Source organism: Abramis brama (genome assembly GCF_963993115.1).
Source record: "Abramis brama genome assembly, chromosome: 12".
Lineage (NCBI taxonomy): Eukaryota > Metazoa > Chordata > Actinopteri > Cypriniformes > Leuciscidae > Abramis > Abramis brama.
The window spans coordinates 37,571,922-37,594,743 of NC_139974.1; the positions used below are offsets into that span (position 1 = coordinate 37,571,922).

A 22,822-nucleotide genomic window follows, 5' to 3' on the forward strand; every position below is an offset into this window, starting at 1 on the left:
CCATGGGACATGAGCAAATATCCAACATGATACCAAGTGCATAAACATGGTATTACCATTGTATTTATAATACTTTTTTTGGTGTGTATATGGTATAACATAGTAATACCATGGTACTGAATGTTTACCTTATTTACCATGGTAAATTTTCAAAGTGCATGGTATTCCAAAGTACTCAAAGGAATAGTAGGCGTATACTATGGTCTATTTACTATGTCTGACAAAATTTATTGTTATAAATTATTCCAGAGTGAAAATTTGGCCAAAGCTGTATCTGCAGCACACACGTTCCTGCTAAAGCATCCTGATGACGAGATGATGCAGAGGAACATGAACTATTACAAGAGCTTACCTGGAGCAGAGGAACATATGAAAGACCTGGAGACCAAATCATATGAGGTGAGACTGAGACACCACACATAAAACAACGATCAAGTCCTCATATTAAAGTCGGCATGAAACAGAAGTTGCGATAGTCTTTTCTATTGTGACGTGTATATTCGAGTGAAATGGCTTGTCAAACAAGAACAAATGTTAGGGCGGAACTTGATTTTGTCCATGGATGGTTGTGGGTTGCTATTGGTCGATCTCATGTGAGTGACAGGTTGCCCCGCCCTCACGCCAGTAAACACATCATCAGAGAAGTGAAGAGTTGTTGCTGCAAGAGGGAGGGGAAGTTATTTTATTTAAACATTATAAGGAACATTATTTTAAAAATAAATAATGATGTGCACGGATAAATCATTTATAATAAATACTGCAATACTCCATAAAATAACAAGAATTGTCCAATTTGATTTCATGGTGAGTTTAGTCCACTTGTTGATGCAGGTTAAGATCTGCTGCCATTAAAGAAAAAGGGTGTTAAACCAAATACTAAGAAATACTAAAATTCAAGTTAAAGGAACACGCCGACTTTTTGGGACTTTAGCTTATTCACCGTATCCCCCAGAGTTAGATAAGCCCATACATACCCTTCTCATCTCCGTGCGTGCCGTAACTCTGTCTGACGCACCCACCGCTAGCCTAGCTTAGCACAAAGACTGGAGGTAAATGGCTCCAGCTAGCATACTGCTCCCAATAAGTGACAAAATAACGCCAACATTTTCCTATTTACATGTTGTGATTTGTATAGTCAGAGCGTGGAAGATGGCTGTGTCTCACGTGACCTTGTTATTCGTACACGCTCTGACTATAAAAATCACAACATGTAAATAGGAAAATGTTGGCGTTATTTTGTCACTTATTGGGAGCAGTATGCTAGCTGGAGCCATTTATCTCCAGTGTTTGTGCTAAGCTAGGCTAGCGGTGGGTGCGTCAGACAGAGTTACGGCACGCACGGAGATGAGAAGGGTATGTATGGACTTATCTAACTCTGGGGGATACGGTGAAGAAGCTAAAGTCCCAAAAAATCGGCGTGTTCCTTTAATTTTCAAATTCAACTTTTCATTCAAATATGCTGATAATATTATTTATAATGTGAAAAATGCATTACCTTAGAAATATGCAAAACCAAAGAACTCTAGGGTCAGTAAGATGAATTAATACTGTACTTTTATTCAGCAAGGATGCATTAAATGTATCAAAAAACGTATCAATAAAGACGTATAATGTTACAGCAGTTTTCTATTTAAAAAAAATGATCATGGTTTCCACACAAATATTAAGCCGCACAAATTTTCAACGTTGATATTAATAATAATAAAAAATGTTTCAGCAAATCATCATATTAGAATGATCTCTGAAGGATCATGTGACACTAAAGACTGGAGTAATGATTTAAAACTGTACATTTAAAAATCTCACCAACCCCATTCTTTTAAACAGTAAAATGCATATCTATAAAAATGTAATATATGTCTACAATCCAAGCTCAGGGAAATGCACACAATTGTGATACGCCTGTTGAATGTAATCAGTGTTGTAAAGTTGCACTCATGCTTCATGGTTCTTCTCCTCCAGTCTCTGTTCATTCGGGCCGTGCGGGCGTATAACGGAGATAACTTCAGATCATCCGTGTCAGATATGGAGTTGGCAATGAGAGACTTCTTCAAGGTGTATGACGAGTGCATCGCAGCATCAGAGGGATCCAGGCAGATCAGAGACTTTAAAGACTTTTACCCGTCCATCGCAGGTTGGCTCTCGTCCTCTCTGCCCTTGCCATCCTTCAGCTGAAACGCTTCAACATGCCTGTTTCTCCTTCTGTAGATCATTACACTGAGGTTCTGGAGAGGAAGGTTCGCTGTGAGAGCGAGCTCACGCCGGTCGTTGGTGGATTTGTAGTTGAGAAATTTGTGGCAACCATGTACCACTATCTCCAGTTTGCTTATTATAAACGTAAGTCTGGAAAGTCCTCGATTTAAACTACATATGTGTGGCATCTCTCAGGAGTTAGCAGCAGTAAAGCACAAACTTCATCCGTCTTGTTTACTCACACACACTAAGCCATTACACAAAACTTCAAAATAGTAGTCACAACATAATTCACTCATGAACACACATGAATGTGAAAAACTGACATATGAAACACATTCTACCTTTCAAAACTTTGGGGTCGGTAAGAATATTTAATGTTTTTAATGAAAGATGTCTCTAATGCTCACCAAGACTGCATTTATTTGATCAAAAACATACAGTAATATTGTGAAATATAATTACAGATATTATATTTTGGCAACACACTAAGAATTTTTTTTTTTTAACACTAGTTATCATGAACTAACAATTAAAATACTTCTACAGCATTTATTAATAATAGCTAATGTTAATTTCAACATTTTTAAGATCAAACATTGTATCTGTTGACATTAGTTAATGCACTGTGAACAAACATGAACATTTTATTCCTGTGATCAAAGCTGGATTTTCAGCATCATTACTCCAGTCTTCAGTGTCACATGATCCTCCAGAAATCATTCTAATATGATGATTTGCTGCTCAAGAAACATTTCTGATTATTATCAATGTTGAAAACAGTTGTGCTGCTGCAGTTTTTTTTTTTTTTTTAGGATTCTTTGATGAATAGAAAGTTATTTTAAAAGCATTTATTTTAAAATAGAATTTTTTTGTAACATTATAAATGTATTTACTATCACTTTTGATCAACGAAATGCATTCTTGCTGAATATAAGGATTAGTTTTCTTTTTATAAAACCTTACTGACCCCAAACTTTTGATAGACAGTCAGTGTGTATATAAATGTTTCTCTCCTTCATTCTCGTTCAGTGAATGATCTGAAGAACGCAGTGCCGTGTGTGGCCAGCTATATGCTCTTTGACCCCAGTGATGAGGTGATGAAGAGTAATGTGGAGTATTATCGTTACCACAGAGAGAAATTTGGCCTCAGTGATGAGGACTTCTCGCCTAGAGTGGTAGGTGTCTCACATCATGAGAAATAATGAATAAAACTTACCTTTTAATGTATGAAGTTGTAGTGATAATGCACACTCACGTGACAGGAAGCAGTTCGGTACCACAATCAGACGACGCTTCAGATGCAGATGCTGGAGTTCGCCAAACAGAAGTTCCTGCCGGATGATGAGGTGAGAGCTGAGAGTATTTGGTTGGCTTGTTGTTTTACAAATATTAATAGTTCTGACTGAATATATTGCTAGTTTTGTCCACTTGGGTGCGCACTGTGCTCACTGATTCACCCAGAGCAGCGACACTCCGCCCTCTAGTGGCCGATCAATCAAAGTCTTTAAATGCTTAGTGTTATTTTAGCACCATTGAGATACAATTGTTTTTAATACTTGAAATTATTTATTTTTCCCGTTTTCATTTTAATTTTAGTTAAAGTATTTGTTGCGTATTTTTGGCATTTTTATTAGTTACTTTTAATATGTTTTTATTTTTTTTCAATTTTTATCTTAGCTATTTTAGTACATCAAGTTAAAACTAAATTAAAATGAGAAATGTTGCTTTAGCAATTAGCTAAATGAAAAAAAAAAAAGTTTAAAGCCTTTATATATAATGCTTATAAAAGTATTTTAATGCATTAATTATGCCTTGTAATCCACCTTATAATGCATCATATGGTCTCATGAATAATTGTAACCACAACATTATAATACTTATCTATTTATTGTTATGAAAGTAACACTTTAGAAAGTATATACTTTATATATATACTTTAGAAAGTATAATGCATTAAAACACAGGACAAACAACCAATTTCAGAAGTAACAATGAATCTGCAAATATTATAATGCATTTTAACTTTGGTTACAATTATTTATGAAAAGAATAATTATGAATACACATAATATAAAAGTTTTAATTAAAGTGTTCAGTTAACATTTATTTTATTTCAAGTAACTGTTTATGGCTTTAATAACTAGTGCAGTTATAAAATAAACACTATTCTCTCGCTCTAACTCTTCCTCCAACCATTTGTTTTTCTTTCAGGATGAAGTCTTAGAGTTTCTTGACGAATTTCTTGATTCTGAGGATAACTAAAAGATTATTCTCAATCCTGTATCATTTTGGTCCTTGTATTTATTTAGGGGTTGGTGATTGGAAGTGAATTTGTTTTTACTGTACTCTGTACTAAAATATGTACTTATATATAACATGTAAGTACAGATTTTACACATGCACCACAAGCCAAAAGATAATAAATCTGAATCTCAGTCCTTGTCAACTTACTGTAAGAGAAAGCAATGTTGTGTTTTTATTTTGCTGATTGGATTGTTTTAATAAAGATTGTTTTATATTGATCTGATCGAGTTGGAATACCATGTTAAGGAAGATGTCCAGGTAGACTTGAGCCACAAGAACCAGTTAAACACTGAAAATGTTGTATTTTTTCGTAATAAATAATGTGGAAGAAAATGCTTACACTCAAAACTTTTGTAATGCCTTGGAATAATGGTTAAAATTATCAATAATTTTCTATATCTATATAGTTTTACAGGAACACTATAACTTTTCGCCCTCTAGTGTTTAAAAAAAAACTGCATGCATTTTGCAGAAGAACATTGTTTTGGTTGTGCTTCAGCTGTGCGGATGAATATGGTTATCCTTCTGCTTATAAAATATTCACTATAGGTTTAAGAGATATAACCCGTTCAGATGGAAAGGATCTCAAGCTGACTAACTTTAAGATCCTGAGCTTAGCAATTTTTTTGGTTATGCCAAGCATCACACAATCTGTACCAAATGTTAACACTCATATGTAGTTGATATCTTCACTTGGCAAAATATGTGTAAAATGGTGTTATGTAGAAGAAATCAAACAAACTTGTCTGTTTTTAAAGGCTGAGCCAGTAATGCCTTCCCTTAACAGTCGTAAACATTCAGACTAAATTTAATAGCAAAAGACTAAACACTGGATTTTAATAGTGCATGTGGACGGTCATTTTTAATCCAGCCTCGCTCCACATCTCTCGTTCCTCATCCCCCACCCCTTCTTTTCTTTTCTCTGTGGGTTTTTCCTACTATGGTGTGATAAACTGCACAGATACTCCATGTTCAAACACATTTAAACAAGTCTCTGTTCTCCCGCTGTGTAAGTGTTTGAATGCAGGAGTGTTTCTGAGTGTTTCGTGGTCTAAAAACAATCTCTTTTGTGGTATTTTCTGCTCTTACACACATACAGAGACTCCTGGCAACACTATGCAAATGTTTGCAGTCTTATTTTAGGAAGGAAATGTTTTTTAAGCTCCCACAGCAATGTCGACACCAAGGAACACTAAAGCGGACATTTCCCCCCAAAGTAATTTATTGGTTAATGTTCAGTTAGTTTTCCACAGCTATGTTTAGTCTGATACCCTCGTGTCACATCTAATCGTTACAGTGTAATGTTACCAAGCAGTTTTAGCTTGAAATGGAATTGAAATGATCACAGATTAACATTAACAGAACAAATCTCACAGCTCCATATCACAATAATAAACACTTTACAAAAACAACATCAGAGCAAATAAAATAGTTCCAACGGCCGCATTTACCCCATGAATCTGGTAAGCAGTTCAGGTTTTTTTCCACCGTATAGATTGAAATATAACAGGGTTCAACTAAAAGTAAAAAACCAGCACAGTATAGCCAACAGCAACTGGTTTTCCTGGTCTAAAATTGAGCCGGTTTTACACTCTGCATTAAGACTGGAAAAGAGAGCAAGTGTTTTTGGCCCTTGTATGAGAAATTGCTGTGATGTTCATCTTTGGATAAAAGCGTCCGCTTAATGACTAAATGTAAAGATCGTACTAGATTCTTTACTGAACAGAGATGTCACAGGGTATATTCTACAATAAAAGCTAACATCAGCTGAAAGGAAATTTAAAAAAGCAACAATCAACATTCAAAAATACCCAAACAGTTAATAATAATGTTAATTTCGTCAGGCGATCTTTAACAGATACTTGCAAATGACCCTGCAAAGTTCAAATAAAGATTTACTCCAATTCTAATCAAATCAAACAACGTAAAAAATAAAATAAAAATGCAACCCTTGCTCTAACAACACCTAGAAATAAATGGCTTTACTACACTTTATTAACTATTATTATTATCTAAAAGAGAACTGGCAAAAGGAAAAATAGCATACAGCATACTATATATATGTTTGACTTCAGTAAGACAACTGAAATGAAAAGTTACTGTATCTGATTTGTGTTTGTTTTGTTTTAATTAACTAGTTCTAAAATAAAGTTTTTACATTTATAATACACGTGATATAAATATGCCTCATAAACGTAACTGGAGATAAAAAATGACTTGAGAGTTAAAAAAAAAAAAAACATGGCCAGAAAGGTTTGCACTGACCATCAATGAGACATTTGGGAAATTGTACATATAAAATAGTCTGCTATAATATAACTGTTATAGCACTGAAACTCAGCAAGCTGTTAATGTGCTGACAGCCAATCAGAATCCTCCATCAGTTCCTCCAAGCAGAATGTCTCACCTGTGTGTGAGAGTGAATCTTTCTGAGCTCAACCCCGAGAAACTCACTTATTTATAGGAAAACGTTTTGAAATGAACAAATGCGTATTGTATTCTAAATTTAGGGAAGAATTCTATTTATTCTGAGCCAATCAGAATTCACCCTCAGGTTCTCTGACCAGAATGTCTCACCTGTCTGTGAGTAGAAACTTTCAATAGCGCGCACAGAATGCTAAGTTCAACCACACTCTCTTTTGACTGACTGCTCTCTTTCTTTCTGTCCTTTTTCTCTCTCTCTCACACACACACTAAAATAGGCTAGTCACAATGATTCTTTCACACACGCTCACTCAACTAATGGACAAAGCTATAATCACACACAAATCTGTTAACAAGGACAGACGGGCACCACACACACACACATGCACCGACCCGCAGTCCAATACAGTCTGTCCAAAGCAAGAGAGGACATCAGATTCATGACACATCAATTATCCACAATACAATGAAAATATAAAGAAAAAGAAAACATGGCAAAACAGAAATACTACCCAAAATAAGCACTAAACAATCCTATCCAACAGACTTTGTGTGGTAAAGGAGTACTGAACACAGACATTGAATGTGTCATTCAGAATTGAATTGAGAATTTGTTTTGAATTCGAATGCAATTCTTGAATTTGAGGCAATTTTAAGTGAACTGAAATTCAAACTTCACATAACTGTAATTTCACTACAAAATGATGAAAAGCAAAGTTTGTCAACAAAGAAAGCTTTGTTTGATAGAATGAACGTTTTGATGAACGCTGGATGGGTGGATGGATTGAAGGATAGAATGACAGATGGATAGATGATGGATAGATGATAGATGGACAGATAGATAGATAGATAGATAGATAGATAGATAGATAGATAGATAGATAGATCATGGATGGATATAGATAGATAGATAGATAGATAGATAGATAGATAGATAGATAGATAGATAGATAGATAGATAGATAGATAGATAGATAGATAGATAATGGATGGATATAGATGGATAGATAGATAGATAGATAGATAGATAGATAGATAGATAGATAGATAGATAGATAGATAGATAATGGATGGATATAGATGGATAGATTGACAGATAGATAGATAGATAGATAGATAGATAGATAGATAGATAGATAGATAGATAGATAGATAGATAGATAGATAGATAGATAGATAGATAGATAGATAATGGATGGATATAGATGGATAGATTGACAGATAGATAGATAGATAGATAGCTAGATAGATAGATAGATAGATAGATAGATAGATAGATAGATAGATAGATTCATATTTATGAATTAAAAGAGAGCCAATTTTTCAATTCTAGTGTACGTAGACTGTGATGTTCACACATGACTGGTTCTGCATGGATGCGTGTGTAAGCAGTGTGTCTTCTTGAGCATCTGTGGACTCTCACACAGTCTGCTGTAACTCAATGCACTGCGTTTGCCTGTTAGTTCCATTGAGCTGGTATTGCGAGCTCTTTAGTTGCCTCTTCTTATAACACCACACCCCTAAAACCACACCGACCACTGCGGCCGCCACCCCGATGATGATGGCTGCGATCATCGGCCCGTGGCCTGACCCGGGGCAGGGGTCTTCAGCACACACACCCTCCCCTGCACGCTCCTGCTGGTCCAGGCTGGGGTCTCCACCTCGTTCCATCACGCTACGGTTTTCAGGGATTTCAGTCGGGACATGACCAGGGATGTGCTCCAGTAAGTGGCTATTATCAATGATTTCCCATGGATCCTTAATGACGGGTGTGGGAATGCTGGTAATTTCATCATCCAGACTGACCATCCCCGCCGGTGTGGACGCGCTCTCGAGGCCCAAACCTCCTTGACTGGTGCTCACATTTTCAGGAGCAGAAGCCGGTGTGTACGACTTGTGGAGAGCAGTATCATCTGGACTGGGTGTGATCGGAGTAATGAAGGTGGTGGTTTTCATCTCCACAGCATTTGGACTGTCAGTAACACCGTCAAACCCCAATGTTTTGGATCCATCAGAGTCTGTTTCCTCTGGTTTCTCCATTTCATCTTCTCCAAGTCCTTCAGGCGTTTCCTCATAATGTGTTCCAACAGACTCTTCCTTCTCAAGTCTGGTTGTCTCTTTGCCAAGCTCCTCCCCGTCTCCTTTCCTGTGGATCTTGTCCTTAGGATTTTTAATTTCTCCATCTTCTTCTTCTTCTTCTTCTTCAGGACTGTAAATCAAACCTCCGGTCTCTTCTTCCACAGGATTTTTGGCTCCATCCTCAAACTCCTCCACTTCTGAGTGTCCAGTCACGCTTTCTGTCTCAATCCCCTGTTCTGGTCCCGCCTCCCCTGTGGACTCGCCTCCAGCTTTATCTTCATCCAGAGTTATGGGATATCCATCTAGCCAGGATTCATCCGTGCCGCCGGCACTGGGACTGGCAGGTTCATGGGTGGGACGATCAGTCGGACGGTCGCGTTCCTCTGCGATCGTGTCGGGATCAGATTGGCTGTCGGATGTTTTGACCTTCATGTGATCCTCGTCTTCACTGGGGCTTTTAACAGAGGAGGAATCCGTAGTGATACTCGGATGCTCCTTCTCTTCCTGGAAGGCCTCTGAAGGAAACCAGAACATGTGTTTCTGACTGAGCTGAGACACTGGAGGTTCAGTGACTGATACTGTTGAATCTTCATCATTCTTCTCCTCCTCCTCTGACACAACCGCCCGTTCATGCTCAGGTTCAGGAGTGGATTCTTCTACTTCTACTTCACGATCAGTTGACTGCGTTCCTCCTGGAATCAAGGAAATATGATGCTCCTCCCCGGGATTCTCCAGGAGATGGCCATCTGTGAACTTATCCTCATAGTCGATGTGGCCTTCAGGATCATCTGCAACAAATAAAACATACTGAAGACTACGCAGCTACACCCAAAAGCCAAATAAACCTTTTGAACCTCTAGAATTGAGCATCTCGGAGTCTCTTTCTCATGTTCGGCTCGGCTCTTTTAGTTCTTAAACCTCACCGATGAGTTTGCAGCTCACCTTTGACGCAGTTCTGCACCAGACCGTACCATTCTCCACAGCTGTCACAAAGCAGACTGAAGGCTGTTTCTCCATCGGGCAGTGTGTGTCCTGGCTCACAGGTGTACAGGACTTCATCGCCCAGATCCAGACCAGTTTTCCCCTGCAGATGTGAGTGCGGGAATGAAGGCGGCTGCCCACATGGAGCATCTGATGGAAGAAGGGGAAGTGGAACAGGGTCAGACATAAAGGAGAAGTGAATAAAGTGAAAAGGATGAATTACATATAAGGCCTGTTTCACAATGCACACTGAATTATCAGGCTCACATTGTGCTTTCACACTCACAGCATTTCTGCAACAGATACAGAAAATAGTGCATACAGAAAAAGTCATTTCAGGGTCACTATATTGAAAAATATATTGAAAATAAATTATAAAACAGTTACTGGAGTTTGTCTGTAAACTAACTACCTACTAAGTGCTAAAATGATCTGGTCAGATTTAGTTTCTTACTTTTACTTGTTTAGTTTTTTTAAACAATAGGCAAGAATTTATGTTAAAAAAAAATATTATAAATGTCTTTACTGTCACTTTTGATCAATTTAATGCATCCTCGCTGAATAAAAGTATCAATTTCTTTAAAAAAAAAAAAACTTACTGACTCCAAACTTTTAAATGGTAGTGTATAATGTTACAAAAGCTTTCTATTTCAGAGAAATGCTGTTCTTTTGAACTTTCTATTAATCAAAGAATCCTGTAAAAAAAATTGTACACAACATTGATAATAATCAGAAATGTTTCTTGAGCAGCAAATCATCATATTAGAATGATTTCTGAAGGATCATGTGACACTGAAGACTGGAGTAATGATGCTGAAAATTCAGCATTGCCATCAAAGAAATAAATTGCATTTAAAAATATTTTGAATTGTAAAAATCTTCCATAATATTACTGTTTTTACTCTATTTTTGATCAAATAAATGCAGCCTTGGTGAGCAGAAGAGACTTCTTTTAAAAACATTAAAAATCTTACCGGTCTAAAACTTTTTACCAGTCTAAAATGTATGAAATCTTTTTAGGAAAGAAGTCTCTCTCAAGAGGATCATCACATTTGGGGTCCTTGTCATAAAAAGTTTGAAAACCCCTCTACTCACATGCTATTGTTCTGGTTCTTTCACATGCAGTATATGAAACAGGCCAAAGTAATTAGGTATGTGCTACATGAAATATTCCCTCATGATCCCTCATAAGTGAAAAAACACATCCCCCTTCTCCAGTTTCTTAGTTTCAGTGATTTAAAACTGACCGCTATCTTTCACACAGAACACGCCCAGTCTCTCAGTGTCGGCGGTCAAATTCTCCAGCTGAACGTCAACTGGCCTCAAAGTCCCCGGGACGCCGCTGCACACTGTGCTCCTGCAATCACACGTTGGCAAGTTGGAAGTGAATTAGAAGAATTCTTTCTCTAATTTTTTTGTCCTCTCCCTTATAAAGGCAACAGACATGCTGTCACTGTTAAATTCTGCTTACATATGCAGCTCATGCACATTTCAACTTGCATACACAAACACACACACACCTTATGCAGTATATCCCCGTCACATTGCTAATGTCTCCAGTGTTTGTATAAATTCACATCACAGGTCTGTTTTCTATCATGTGTGCATGTTTTCAAAGTTTGTGTCTCCCACCATTTTCTGAGTGTGTCTGTCAAAAAAAGTGATTAAAAAAAGCAATAAGCCAGGAGAGACTCATAATATTTGGAGGTCCTTGGCATTAAAAAGTTGGAAAATCCCTGCATTACATGCACTGAAAAAACAACAAAAAAGCGGAGTAGGATTAACTTTGAAACAATTTTCATTCATAAATTGCTACAATTCACAAATAATTACAAAGAAACGGCAAGTAACACATTGAATTAAACATGAAAATTTGAAGCAGAAAGACTGAAATAGTGATCTGCCACGTCAATATAGAATGTGGCATTTGCATTTATGGTCATTTTACAATAGGTCACATCCATTTTATAAAACTTGACTTCAAGATGTCACTCTTAGAAATAAAGGTTCTATATACGTAGAAACTTAAAGGTTCTGTCAGGCGCTTCACCTATAGAACCTTATGGGTTCCCATCATGGGATCATTTTATTGATTTAAAGCACTCCTATTATGTTTTCTTTCTTTTTTTCCCCAGGATATTACCTTTCGTGCAGTGTGTAATATAGTTATTTGTGAATGTAAAAGGTCTCCAGAGTTTTGCATGACAATTAAAGTTATTTTCTCCTAAAAGAAACAATTGATTCTGAACTGTCTGAAACGAGTCCCACTTCCTGCAAAAACCTACGCAACAATGTGACAAATTTGCATAATGCCAGTATTAATTGGCTGCCCGTGAATAACATCTACTTTGCCCCGCCCTCAAACGCTGTAGTTGTAGCCGAGACTGGAAGAGTTTGGTTTGTGTTGTCGACATGTTTTCTGCTCATTCGTAGCCATCATTCGTATCACTGTGTGTATCAACTCCTGAGGAAGCTTCCGGAGCTGAAATTCAGATGTAGCAATAGGCGTTTCGTTTCCGACACACACTGTAAGCGCTCGACCAATCACAACAGACTGGGCCGTCTGACCAATCAGAGCAGAGCTGGCTCTCAGAAAGGCGGGGTTTAGAGAGATTGCATCTTCGAACGAACCGTTTTCAGACTCTTTGAGAAATGAGGTGAAGTGCAATGTATATTATGAGAAAATTAAAGTGTTTTTGAACTTGGATGCATGTAAACCTATTATAGGAGACTCCAAAACAAAATTAGGAACCTTTAAAATAGCATAATAGGGGCAATTTAATTCATTAATTTTGGTTTAATATTTTTTTTAATTTAAATGAATCTTTTATGAATTAAACAGCTCATAAACATACTTTATTACTAGAAAAAAAATGAAATAACCTGATAAACATGAAGGTATTATGCAATCATTTAAGACATTTCTCCTTATATACAACCTTTTTGGCATGAAGGGCTTCTTAAAATTGAGTCAAGAACCTTAAATAGAACTTTATTTCTAATAATATTTTCCGAACCTTAGTTCAGTCAAGGTTTCTGAATATACTGGGCATATTATACAGCCAAGAATGTCTGTCTGTTTTGTCCCAATTCTTTTAGAAGCATTCCTCCAAATGTTTGTGAGGGAAGTAAGTTGCTTACCTCACCTTTTAACACTCAGCTGTGAAGTCTTAATCAGAATTATGAGCATGTGGGTATGTCTGAGCGAGTGCCGAGCGAGGCTCAAACCACAACCAGACTGCTTGAGTCCTTATGAGACTAGACTCTCTTGGGACAGTGTTAAGTTACTAGGAAACACCCTGTGCCAAAGTTTAGTGATGAAGACTCAGCTGAACCGGGGTAGATTGTCTTGAGGTTAGATTGCAAGGAGATATCCATGTGTATGTCATTAACGTGAAATGTATGCGTCACATCCAAAAAATCCTTGTGTAATGTATAGGTTGTTCTGAAGGGAAGACCACTCCTTTTTGCCGAAACTCACAGATGCAAGTGATATTCAACAAAGGCCTCAAACATGCATGAATTCATACTTGATAACAATAGAATGCACTGAATTTTGTAGTCCAGACCTATTAGAAAGACGTGTAAAGCTTAGAACAAACAATATGCCTTGAATTAAGCTTGTTTTTCTTAAGCCTAAGCCATTGTTTTCTTGTAAGCAAAAATTAAACTTAATATACCGGTAGTTAGATTTATATACACACACGCACACACACACACACACACACACACACACATATATATATATATATACACTCTAAAAAATGCTGGGTTGTTTAGGGTATGGGTCAAATATGGACAAACCCAGCCGTTGGGTTAAAAATGTAATAAAAATGTTTGTCCATATTTGACCCAAAATTGGGTTAAAACAACCCAGCATTTTTTTAAGAACAATATATTGTTCTTTTGAACTTTTTCTTTTGAACTTTATCTATTTCTCAAAATCTGTTTTCACAAAAATATGAAGCCGCACAACTGTTTTCAACATTGATAATAATCAAGTATGATCATCTAAAGGTGGGGGGGTATTTTTGTAAAGGATTATCTTCAATGCACAAAAATGTTATCTAAATCGATTCCAAATCAATTTGAACTTTGCCAGTAGTTCAATAACAGTTGCAGGTTGCTATCGTCCTCCATCAGCTCCCTCATGTGTTTTAACACTCTTGGATCAATTTTAATAAATGTATAAAGCTTTTAATACAGTTGATCACTCTATTCTGTTATCCAGATTACGTAGTATTGGCGCATCTAATTTACCTTTATCTTGGTTCTCTAATTATCTATTTAGTAGATCCCAACATGTAAAGATTAAACAACAACTTTCTGAGCCTTTGACTATTAACAAAGGGGATCCTCAAGGCAGAGCCTTCAAGCCTTGTTGGCTTCAACCCTGTTTTAAGTTTATATTAATAGTGTTTCCCAGGCTATCTGTATAGTGAGAAAACCTATATTCACCTATATGCGGATGATACCATTATTTACTCTATAGGATCATCATATGATGAAGTTAGGATTAAGGTAGGATAGTTTTTAATGCTTTTAATGATTTAAATGTAGTCTTAAATAGCACAAAAATGAAGATAATGTGGTTCAGAGAGAAGAAACCAACTGTAATAAAGATAATACATCCCTAAATCGGGCAAAACTTGAAGTGGTATCTTCATATATATAGCTTTTAACTTTCACTGATCATATAATCAATCTTCAGAAGAAAGGTAAATCTAGACTTGGTTTCTTATATCAATATAAATCTACATTCACTATGTCAGCCAAGAAATATCTATATACCACTAATTTGCCGTTTTTTGACTATGGTGATGTGTATAATTAGATGTGTTATATCATGCAGCTATTAGACTGATTACTAATCCCTTTTAAATTGGACGTCATTACATATTAGACGGGAAATACACTGGTGTATTTTTATTTCTGAAATCCTATTATTTGTTACCCAAATATCTTCAAGAGTTGCTGCCACCTCATGTTAGTATGTATTCAGCCACATCATCTAATCATAATCCTTTTAATTATCCCTAGGAAGAAAACTGTTTATGGTCGTTCTCCTTTTGGCTTCACTGCTCCAAATGATTCACTGTAAACAATTATTGTTGGCTTAACTTAAAAAAGTAAGTTACCTGGTTCCCTTAAAAATTTGAGTTCATTGAAAAAAAAAAAAAAAAAGTGTTAATACAATAAAGGAGATTAGTTTAATAAATAGAAACTCAAAATATTATGTTATCTGAGCCACATTAATTATCCAAGTTGATTTGACAAAAGATTAAAAGTTGTGATAACAAATCATGAAAATATTTTTTCACAGTGTTGGAATGTGAAAATACTTAAGAATAAAGAATAAATAAAATGTAATATTATGAAAATATAACATCAAGCCAAATTGCCAAATTATAATCTATTTTAACAATATATAATGTAATATATAAAAATACTTGGCAGATGCCAATCTGTTTGATATGTTTTGCTTAGGTGTCCATATACTTTTTGGGCCAACTGTATATGTTTCATTTAAAAAAAAAATCGTTTTGGACCACATTTTCAATGTGATAATTATTTTGGGATTTGTGCTCAGTGGTAAAGTAATACAGCTCAGCAATGGAGCAGCAGAGAAGATGAACACATGGAAGGTGCTGATATGTTCCCTCACAGCAGCTCAGGTCCATTTCTCTCAGGCCCTGAGGTGTAAATGGGAATGTTCTGGCTGAATTCACAGGTAGGACTCTCTCTGTCTTGCAATCACACACAAAAACACATATATATACACAAGCAACGTATCTCATTATCATGCCTAAAAAAAGCACAATGCCCATTCAAAGTTTGTGAAAGTTACTTAAAAAAAATAATGATTACAATATTGCATTACGTTACTCTTTCTCACCTGGGCTTGGCTTGCTTTGTTTTTAATAACAAAAATTAAAGTTCTGTTTTTGGCAAATGTAAAGGACAGGAAACCACAGTCGTTTCACCTTTGTCCAATTCTTGAGAAGTATCAACTTCTAAATTTTGACAATCTTACAATTTTTAAAAGTAGCTGTCTTATTTATAAATCAATGAATGGAATCGCCCCACCACCCCTGGGGGATTTTATCAAAAAGAGAAATAGCGAGACTAGGACTAGATCATTTACCCGGGGGGGTGAAGTACCATTTAGAAAATCTTCGTTTGCACAAAATGTCCTCTCTATTAAAGTCCTCTCTCTTTTGTTTCATTTAAGAAACATCTTAAAAGATGGCTGAATAACAATCAAAAATGTAATCATTAAGTAAGAAGGTAGAATTTGATACGTAGATTTATTTATATATTTATAATAAGCACTTTGGGATGTCTATGCACAGGCATTTATACACTTTAAATAAATATTACAATAAGTACTCTATAAGGTATAGGAACTTTTAATGTTTTTTAGCTCTATATGTATATTTGTTAATATGTATGTTTGTTTGTTTTTTGGTTTGTATTTGTATATGTCTGGGACTACGGATGGAAATTAGCATTGTGCTAAATCCGGCGTATTTATGTTCAACTTTGATTGTACGTTCATGAATATGCACTGTCCCATCTAAATAAAAATAAAATTCAAATGTAAAGGCCCTTTCACACCAAAAGTGAAATGAATAAGCCTCAAGCTGAAGGAAAAGCAGATTTATGCCTCTACAGTAGATGGCACATCTCAAATAAACCTTTCAGCTGTGCTGCCATTCTGGATCTCAGAGAAGAATAGGACGAATGAGAAGAAAGTTACAGGCTGCATACTTCTCTACTATATAGTAGGCGAAAAACAGTATGTCACAAAAGATGTCTGAATTCACAGTACTCATAAAAGAGTCGGCAAAAAGTACCCGGATGACCTACTACTTCCGGCGAGATTCTGAAGTGTGCATATGACGGACACTTTACTATCCCATGAGGCCACGGGAGAGGATTTGTGAATGACAGTGAAGCGACGCAACTGATGCCATAGGTCACATGACAGTGACAACATGGCGAATGTAGTTCGTCCACCCACACACTCATACTATATAGCACATACTTTTTTAGCTGTCGTGAAGTAATTACTTATTCAAAATAAGTACCTACTCAAGAGAGAATGCGATTTCAGACGCAGCCCAACACTTTTACTTAAGCAATAAAAACACACTGTAAACCCTAACGCTCAAAATAATTAATTTGGTTTGAGTAGGACAAACTTAAATTAAACTAATTTGTTCAGTCAAATTAACTTTTATGAGTATTTAGCACTTTCTTTTTCTTTCAAGTTCACAGAACTGATATATTTTAAGTAAACTGAACTGTTTCATTGTTTTGAGTTTTATGAAATGATTTATTTTAATTTAAACAAACTTAAGTTTAACTGAAACGGCTGGGATGTCTGTTTCCCAGCATGCTTTGCCGATGTCACTTGAATGGGAGAGTAAATGCTAAAATTAAGTGTAATATAATGGGGTTTTTTTTTAATATTAATGTTAAGTGGGAGATTTAGTAGTGATTAATGTTTTGTTATGCTAATTTAGTAGAATTTCTGTTATTGTTGGTTTTAGGATAGTTACCATCATGGTGACAAGTGGTGCATGCGGCTTGATTTGAGAGCAAATAAAATCTTTATATTGTTGTACTCATACAGCAAGTGCTGTATAACATACTATTGTTAGCATGATAACATGTTAGCAAACTAGCTTGTTAAAACTATAAGTTAATACTAATGAAAGTGTTCTCATTGAGGTTACATGAAGGTTTTAAGTTAAATGTATGAAGTGTACTCTGATTTTAATTGTTCTTAACTTGAAATGTTTAAGTTCTCTTGAATTATTGCAATGAGAAAGATGAATAAATATTCTGAGTAGCAGAAACTGAAAATGTTTGAGTTTGCTTAATCAGTAAATTTAAGTTAATTATAATTTAAAATTATATTTAAAATAAACTCCAAAAATATAAGTGATGATGTACTCAAATGTTTGAGTTTATGAACTTAAAAAAATTGTGGCAACTGATTGCCTCACTTTTTTTAAGTTCTGCTTACTTATTCGGGTTTACAGTGCAAAAAATTAAACACAAATGTGATATTTAATAATTTTTGCTTAGTGTGTTTGAATTGGATCATTGAAAGGTCAGCAGCAAAGACATTGGCTAATAAAGTGAGATTAAGTGCATAAAGTATATTTGTATTATTTAACACATTTAATTATTCGTGTAATATTCTGTGTTTGCATTTCACAGTTTTTATTAATTTTTAGGAAGACTGAATGTGTCTTTGTCTATAGGCTAGAACTACAATAACCATCATGTTCACACACGCACACAGATTCCTCTCAACATGGGGACAGGAGAGCTGTCAGTCAACAAATGGGAAAATGAAGTAACTTGCATTACTTATTTAAAAAAGTAACTCAGATATTTAGTTCAAAAAGAGTGTTACTTTACTAGTTACTTGAAAAAAGTAATCTGATTACATAACTGGCGTTATAATGCATTACCCCCAACAATGCAGCACTCTGACCTATACAGCATAAGCTCTGTTCTTCAGATAATTAATGTTCTTACCCCACGCTCGGTCCGGAGAGCCAACCACGCGAGCAGGCTGAGAAAGCACATTCCAGCACAGCGTGCTGCAGGTCGGCCCCAGACGCCACCCGGGCCCCGTGAGCGATGCAGGCGTGCGTCGCCGCCTCGAACCCTTCCTCCTGTCCAGCTTTGGGAAAACTCTCCAACTCCAGTAAGAATACACGTCCTAGCGGAGAGACTGGTACAAACAAACCAGTGTAAATAGCGTGTTACTCCTAAGAATGCACATTTGAGAATACATTACCTCAAACAGTAATGAGAAGATCATCAAGAAATTTGGAGAATTCAAGGATATAACCAGAGCGAAGATGGTATGAATGGCATGAATTACAGCACCAAAGAACCTTGTATGTCAAAAGGTAATTTTAAAGAGCAGGATACAACCTGAATAGCATCAAGTGAGGGAAGTTATATTGTTTTGGGCATTGTGGCAGTGGAAAGCTATACCAACTGAGGGTTAAAGAAATGCTGTAAACATGAAGAGGATCAGAAATCAGTTTAAAAATGAATCCAAAATGTGGCCAAAAGTGATGTACAAGTTCGATTAAACCATCAAAATATGTATATATATATATGTATATATGTATATATGTATATATATATATATATGTATATATGTATATATATATATATATATATATATATATGTATATATATATATATATATTTCAAATATGAGGGAAGATCAAAACACTAAACTTGGTTAAAACATTTATCTGACAAAATTATTTAGCAAACTACAGCTACAGGTTTTATTTCGCTATATATGCAAAAAACAAAAAACAAAAAAAAACTGCATAGAAAAACAAAAAGCTCACAGGAAAAAGCATATATTGACTACAACATATTCAGTTATTTATTTTTAACACATTTTGACAATATGACACATTTTGAATAATGGGTGAAGATGTCAATTTCCCAATAGGCCAGACATCACTTTTGGCCACAAAAAATAAAAATAATGTTTTTTTATTTTTATTATTACCATTGATGATTCCATGAAGAATGATGATCCACATCCGTGGAATATTTACAATGAACAAAAGATTTGTTCTTGTGGAAAAAGGTTCTTTAGATTCAAATATTCTATACATTAAGAAAAAGTGGTTAAACTGTTCGCTGAAAGCCTCTCTGGGAAACCAAACATGGTTCTTCTATTGCAATGCTGCAAAAAAAAAAAACCTTTTGAAACCTTCATTTTTAAGTGTGTACACACATAAATCCACACATTTTATCACAAGTCCCACCCTGACTATATTGCACACACATATACACATGATGTAAACAAGCAAATCCTAACAAATCTCTCATAAGGAAACTTCATTCCATCATTAGTGTGACACAGCTTCACACAGAGGAAATAAAATAGCAGCTTGAGTGAGTCAGTTCCTGTGTAAACTCTCTGAACTTTCACAGCCTCTGATTCAGTGTCTCTGAGAGTTATTGTTTTAGATTTATGCTATAAAAATTAAACTGAGGGTATATGATCACATCACCAAAGTGCAGCGTTTTTTTAGAAGCATTCAAGTATCTCATACCTCCATAAATACACAAAAGTTAACATCATCATTTGGGATCCATTTGAAGAGTTACGGTTAACAGGTTGGTGTCAGTGAGGTAAATCCATTCTGAGTCATGTTCAGAAGTCTGACTAATCAATCTGACCCAACCACAAACAACCTGTCATCTATCAATCGTTTGTTACAAATTCATTAGTGTCATATTGATGAGTCTGTTATGCTGATGTGAAGATATCAGGGGTTTGTGGTGGATGAACATGAAATTCATTAAGGGAATAGATCTTTAGGTAAAGGATTTTAACTCTTCAAACATTAAACATGAATATTGTGTGAGAAAAGGGGAAACAAATTTGAAACATAGACTACAAAGCTCCAAAACAATGGGACAAAGCAGAATGGAGGCTTTATTTTGTGTTAGGATTGCTGTGTATAAATACATTGTAAAAAAATTGTTGTTTCAACTTAAAAAAGTAAGTGTTCATGCTGACTTAAAATTTTAAGTTGAGTCAACTCAAATATCCAAGTTGCCACTTAGTACAAATTCACATTTCAAGTTGACTAATCCTAAAATTTCAAGGCAGCATGAAAACTTACTTTTTATTTTTTACAAATATCATGAATTTGGAGTCATAAATATCAAGTTTTCTTACGTTTATTACATTTGACTTGAACTAAATTTTTCATTAAAAAGTGAGAATTTTTCTTAAAAAACACAAATGACATAAGCATCTGATTTATGTTTTTTTTTTTTTTTATGTCAAATGAAAACAAAATTGCTTCTTGCATGTTGGACATGCCAAACTGACTTTGAATTTGGCTGACTTTTTTTTATTTATATTAATTTTTTTTTTTTTTTTAACAAACGAATGTTTGCGTGATTATTTTAATAAATAATACTTATTACTTATTAACATTTAATTCTCTCAAAAATGCCAGCCTTTGAATGAGCCTCCAGACCAAATTTAGATGTTTCTTAATTTTAAACTGCATTGAAAAAATAACTTGAATTTATTCAGATCAATCTGAATTTTTAAAGTATTTTACTCAATTTTAACTCTTCAAACATCAAACATGAATATTGTGTGAGAAAAGGGGAAACAAATTTGAAACATTCACTACAAAGAGCATCTTTAACTCCAAAACAATGGGACAAAGCAGGAGGGAGGCTTTATTTTGTGTTAGGATTTCTATATATAAATACACAAAAAAACCTGTTGTTTCAACTTAAAAAAGTGTTCATGCTGACTTGAAATTTTAAGTTGAGTCAACTCAAATATCCAAGTTGTCACTTAGTACAAATTCACATTTCAAGTTGACTAATCCTAAAATTTTAAGGCAGCGTGAAAACTTACTTTTTATTTTTTTTTACAAATATCATGAATTTGGAGTCATAAATATCAAGTTTTCTTACGTTATTACATTTGACCTGAACCAAATTTTTCATTAAAAAGTGAGAATTTTTCTTAAAAAACACAAATGACATAAGCATCTATCTGATTTATGTTTTTTTTTTTTTTTTTTTTTTTTTTCACATGAAAACAAAATAGCTTCTTGCATGTTAGACATGCCAAACTGACTTTGAATTTGGCTGACTTTTTTTTTATTTATATAAAAAAAAAAAATTAACAAAAGAATGTTTGCGTGATTATGTTAATAAATAATACTTATTACTTATTAACATTTAATTCTCTCAAAAATGCCAGCCTTTGAATGAGCCTCCAGACAAAATCTAGATGTTTCTTAACTTTAAACTGAAATAACTTGAATTTATTCAGGTCAATCTGAATTTTTTAAGTATTTTACTCAACTTTAATAACGAACACAAAAACAATGTGCGTCACGTCACTGACCTAGACTAAATTGTTATTTAGAGGAATTAGTTTCGGCTTTAGCTAATTTTAGCTTTTCCCTCCATTTCACACACAAACATGCATCTAAACACACAGCAAAATCAAATATAACACTCACACCACTGTCTAACCTTTTGGAAGCTGGACACACGCATGCGTCCATTCATTACCTCGCTTAAATGCGTATTGCAGAGGCGCGTGAAACAAATGACCCTAACCAGATCATCAAGAGAAACCCACCTTGCGCGCGCGTCAGGTAAACCAAGTATCCCAGCAGAAGCGGGAGCGCGAGCTCTCGGGGACAGGCTCGCCTCATTCTCACAGGCTGAACAGAGTTGGTGGAAAACGGTAAAACTTTTCCAAATCTGACAGGAAAGGTGAAAAATCCCAATTGAATTGCGCACTCCAAGAGGACAGGCCCGATGATTCCGATAGGCGAGAGAAAAGAACTAATAGACACAGTGACGAGGTTTATCTGACCATGAAGTACATTACCGCGCTGCTGGTGCGCTCGTGCGAAAACTCGCACGGCGTTGTCAGTAAATACGTCATGACTCAGAACCTGTGCAGTACCGCATGAGAACAGAGGCTCTAAGCACTGGGACTGTTCCAGTGCCGTGGGGAGTCTGTGCTTCATTGGCACAGAGGAAAGTTTGCCACCGTGTAATGCGTTTTTTCTTTACTAGGACCGGACCCTTCATTTGGTGCGTCTTGTCACCATAGCGCGCCTGGCTGCAAGTCATTTCAGAACGAGCAGGACAAAACCAACTGTGCCTGTGTCCTAAATTCTTGGGGCCAACCTCAGGACACATTAACTTTGATGAAGCTGCTGTTGGGCAATATGTGACGTGAAAGCATAATGGGTGTTTTCACCCACCACCACCCACAAAC

At 35.6% G+C, this 22,822-nt stretch overlaps 2 protein-coding genes across 2 annotated transcripts; one reads left to right on the forward strand and one right to left on the reverse strand.

The window, feature by feature from the left end:
- Positions 1-249: 249 nt before the first annotated feature.
- crtap (cartilage associated protein) lies at positions 250-4,723 on the forward strand. The gene is made up of 6 exons (XM_084131930.1): positions 250-399; positions 1,963-2,134; positions 2,209-2,337; positions 3,226-3,371; positions 3,459-3,542; positions 4,408-4,723. Exons 1-6 carry the CDS (start codon positions 316-318, stop codon positions 4,456-4,458), a joined length of 666 nt encoding a protein of 221 aa, XP_083988056.1. The 5' UTR covers positions 250-315; the 3' UTR covers positions 4,459-4,723.
- Positions 4,724-5,704: 981 nt separating this feature from the next.
- On the reverse strand, positions 5,705-22,553 carry susd5 (sushi domain containing 5). The gene is made up of 5 exons (XM_084131931.1): positions 22,172-22,553; positions 18,541-18,739; positions 11,232-11,341; positions 9,946-10,134; positions 5,705-9,791 (listed from the first exon to the last, which is right to left on the reverse strand). Exons 1-5 carry the CDS (start codon positions 22,245-22,247, stop codon positions 8,344-8,346), a joined length of 2,022 nt encoding a protein of 673 aa, XP_083988057.1. The 5' UTR covers positions 22,248-22,553; the 3' UTR covers positions 5,705-8,343.
- Positions 22,554-22,822: the final 269 nt, after the last annotated feature.

What these genes read in the sequence shown, in the direction of transcription:
- susd5 (XM_084131931.1), bottom strand. Translation starts at nt 22,247, where the DNA reads ATGAGGCGAGCCTGTCCCCGAGAGCTCGCGCTCCCGCTTCTGCTGGGA. An exon ending in TTACCTGACGCGCGCGCAAG is followed by an intron (nt 18,740 to 22,171) that starts GTGGGTTTCTCT and finishes TGTTTGTACCAG; the next exon opens with TCTCTCCGCTAGGACGTGTA. An exon ending in GGTGCAGAACTGCGTCAAAG is followed by an intron (nt 9,792 to 9,945) that starts GTGAGCTGCAAA and finishes TATTTGTTGCAG; the next exon opens with ATGATCCTGAAGGCCACATC.
- crtap (XM_084131930.1), top strand. Translation starts at nt 316, where the DNA reads ATGATGCAGAGGAACATGAACTATTACAAGAGCTTACCTGGAGCAGAG. An exon ending in CTTTTACCCGTCCATCGCAG is followed by an intron (nt 2,135 to 2,208) that starts GTTGGCTCTCGT and finishes CTCCTTCTGTAG; the next exon opens with ATCATTACACTGAGGTTCTG. An exon ending in AGTTCCTGCCGGATGATGAG is followed by an intron (nt 3,543 to 4,407) that starts GTGAGAGCTGAG and finishes TTTTTCTTTCAG; the next exon opens with GATGAAGTCTTAGAGTTTCT.